Source organism: Sorghum bicolor, chromosome 3 (genome assembly GCF_000003195.3).
Source record: "Sorghum bicolor cultivar BTx623 chromosome 3, Sorghum_bicolor_NCBIv3, whole genome shotgun sequence".
Classification (NCBI taxonomy): Eukaryota; Viridiplantae; Streptophyta; class Magnoliopsida; order Poales; family Poaceae; genus Sorghum; species Sorghum bicolor.
Genome location: NC_012872.2, coordinates 25,259,458 through 25,262,742, shown reverse-complemented (window position 1 = coordinate 25,262,742; position 3,285 = coordinate 25,259,458). Strand labels below are relative to the sequence as shown.

Sequence of the window (3,285 nt, the reverse complement as noted above, 5' to 3'; positions counted from 1 at the left end):
AATAAATAGTTGGGTTGGTATATCTGTCTTTCCTGTTTTCGTTCTTTAAACCTATCTGTCTTAATAATTTTACCCAGAAAAATCCGTTCGACCAAAATTTATGAAAATTTTATGGGAATAACTAGACTTAAGCATCTTTCCTATGTCGCTGGAATCACCTTTTTATCTGATCTGAGCCGAGAGTTATGAAAGTTGGAAACAGAGGTTCCTGTGCAGTTAGAGTTCTGGGACAGTCTCGATTGGAGACAGTTTCTGGCTAATTTAACGTCCGAATCTGAATTTGTGTTCTAAATAAAAGTTGTAGAAAATTTCTTAAGATTTCCAACCATCAAAGTTTCGCCTCTGTTGGACTTTTATATCTCAAGTTATGATCGTTTTACTGAACTGCTGGCACTGGACTCACACAGAAGTTTTCAGAATTGCAAACTTGCACTTGAAAGTCTATATTTTGGGAGTTTCTAAAGTTTGAATGTTATGACAGATGCCGCCAAGAGGTAGAGGACGTGGAAGGGGTGTTCCACTCCACCCACCTGCCACCATCGAGCAGTTACTAGCAGTCCAGACGCAGCTTATGGAAGCCCTGGTGAACAACCAACAGAATCATCCAATCGGAGGAGCACCACCGCGTGATAAGCGGGGTGAATTTTTGAAAGGCCATCCCCCTGTGTTCACACATGCTACTGATCCACTGGAGGCAGATGACTGGCTTCGAGCAGTGGAGAAGCAACTCAACATAGCACAGTGTGATGATAGGCAGAAGGTGTTGTTCGAATCTGGACAACTTCAGGGAGAAGCTCAGACATGGTGGGAGTCGTTTGAGTATGGACGACCTCCCAATGCACCTGCTATCACATGGCTGGAGTTCAAGGAGAACTTTAGGTCCTATCACATACCTGAAGGGTTAATAGAACTGAAGGCTGAGGAGTTCCGGAATTTGAAGCAGGGTTCTATGACAGTTCCAGAGTATAGGGACAAGTTTGCTCAGTTGTCGCGCTATGCTCCCAGTGAGGTGGCTAATGATGCTGATAAACAGCGCCTCTTTTTGAAGGGATTGTATGATGGGCTCCAACTCCAGCTGATGTCCAATGAATACCCCAACTATCAGACGCTTGTGAACCGTGCTATCGTGGTGGATAACAAGTGTAAGGAGATGGATGCTAAAAGGAAGAGGATGCAGGGACAGGCCTCCGGAAGAATACTCGTCCATGCACCAACCAGCAGCAAGGTTCTTAGCAAAGGTACCAAGGACCACCTTCACAGTGGAATCGTGGTCAGTACCCCCAGCGCAATCAGTTCCAGCAGCGCCCGCAGTATCAGCAGAGTCAGCAGCAGGGAAATCAGCAGACGTCACGCTAGGGTACGCCCAGCAACACTCCAATGAAGACTAGTGCCCCTAACACCCCCAACAAGTGCTACCGCTGTGGTAGAGAGGGTCACCTGTCATATCACTGCCCTGAAAAGCAAAATCAGCAGACCCCCCAGAAGCAAAATAGCAACTAGAAGTCAGCTCCCAATACTGGAAGGGTGAACCATATGTCCTCTGAGACAGCACAACAGGAACCGGAAGTTATGCTCGGTACGTTCGAAGTCAACTCTATCCCTGCATCTGTTCTTTTTTATTCTGGAGCTTCGCATACTTTCATATCACAAGCATTTGTTAGAATACATAGCTTACCCTTATGTGCCATGAAGAATCCCATATTAGTAAATTCACCGGGGGGAAGTATGCAAGCTGCTTATAGTTGCCTCCCACTTACTTTAAACTTAAGGGGGGTAGAGTTCAAGATAAGTCCAATTGTGTTGAGAGCATCTGGTATAGATGTGATTCTGGGAATGGATTGGATGAAACAACAAGATGCATCAGTTGAGTGTAAAGGAAAGGCAGTTGCACTAACGACACCAAAAGGGGACAGAATCTGTGTGGAAGTTGCAGTTCAGCCACAGCCAACAGCTACAGTAAACCAGCTTGATAACAATGTCAATCAGGAGGGCCTGGTTGTTGATGAGTTCCCAGACGTGTTCCCCGATGATTTGCCAGGTATGCCACCCGACCGTGACATTGAGTTTATTATTGAATTATTACCTGGCACTGCACCTATAGCTAAACGTCCATATAGAATGGGGGTTAAAGAATTAGAAGAACTTAAGAAACAAATAAAGGAGTTGCAGGAAAAAGGTTTCATTCGTCCTAGCTCTTCCCCTTGGGGGGCACCAGTGATCTTTGTTGATAAGAAAGATGGTACACAGAGGATGTGTGTAGATTACCGGTCACTCAATGAGGTCACAATCAAGAATAAATACCCATTGCCTAGAATTGATGATTTGTTTGATCAGTTGAGAGGTGCTTGTGTGTTTTCTAAGATCGATCTTCGTTCTGGGTACCATCAGCTGAAGATTCGTGCCACTGATATACCAAAGACAACATTCACGACCCGGTATGGTTTGTATGAGTACACAGTGATGTCTTTCGGTCTGACCAATGCTCCTACTTACTTTATGTACCTGATGAATAAGGTGTTCATGGAATTTCTTGATAAGTTTGTGGTGGTATTTATTGATGCCATATTGGTATTCTCCAAGACTGAGTGAGAGCACGCTGAGCATCTGAGGTTAGTCTTGCAGAAGCTTCGGGAACACAAGTTATATGCTAAACGAAGTAAGTGTGAGTTTTGGTTGAAGGAAGTTTCCTTTCTAGGCCATGTTGTCTCTAATGGAGGAATAGCGGTGGATCCAAGCAAGGTGAAGGATGTGCTCGATTGGAAACCACCTACGGATGTGAGTGGAATCCGTAGTTTCTTGGGATTGGCTGGTTATTACTGAAGGTTCATTGAGGGATTCTCCAAGCTTGCCAAACCAATGACAGCCCTGCTTGAGAAAAATGCCAAGTTTGTGTGGTCTGACAAGTGTCAAGAAAATTTCGAGCAGTTGAAGAAGAGGTTGACTACCGCCCCAGTGTTAGTACTGCCAGATCTAAGCAAGAATTTCTCCATATATTGTGATGCATCCCGTCTAGGACTTGGGTGTGTTCTTATGCAAGAAGGAAGAGTAGTGGCATATGCATCCCGACAATTGAGGAAGCATGAGTTGAATTATCCTACTCATGACTTGGAGTTAGCCGCAGTGGTTCATGCCTTGAAGATCTGGAGACACTATCTTATTGGTCATAAGAGTGGCATATATACGGACCATAAGAGTTTGAAGTATATATTCACACAGTCGGATCTGAATTTGAGGCAACATCGGTGGTTAGAACTGATCAAGGACTATGATTTGGAGGTACACTAC

General features: G+C 44.6%; 1 protein-coding gene across 1 annotated transcript; it reads left to right on the top strand.

Annotated features, from left to right (window-relative positions):
* On the top strand, window positions 482–2,820 carry LOC110433666. The gene is made up of 3 exons (XM_021456171.1): window positions 482–1,238; window positions 1,820–2,038; window positions 2,696–2,820. The coding sequence occupies exons 1-3, from the start codon at window positions 482–484 to the stop codon at window positions 2,818–2,820; spliced, it is 1,101 nt and encodes a 366-aa protein (XP_021311846.1).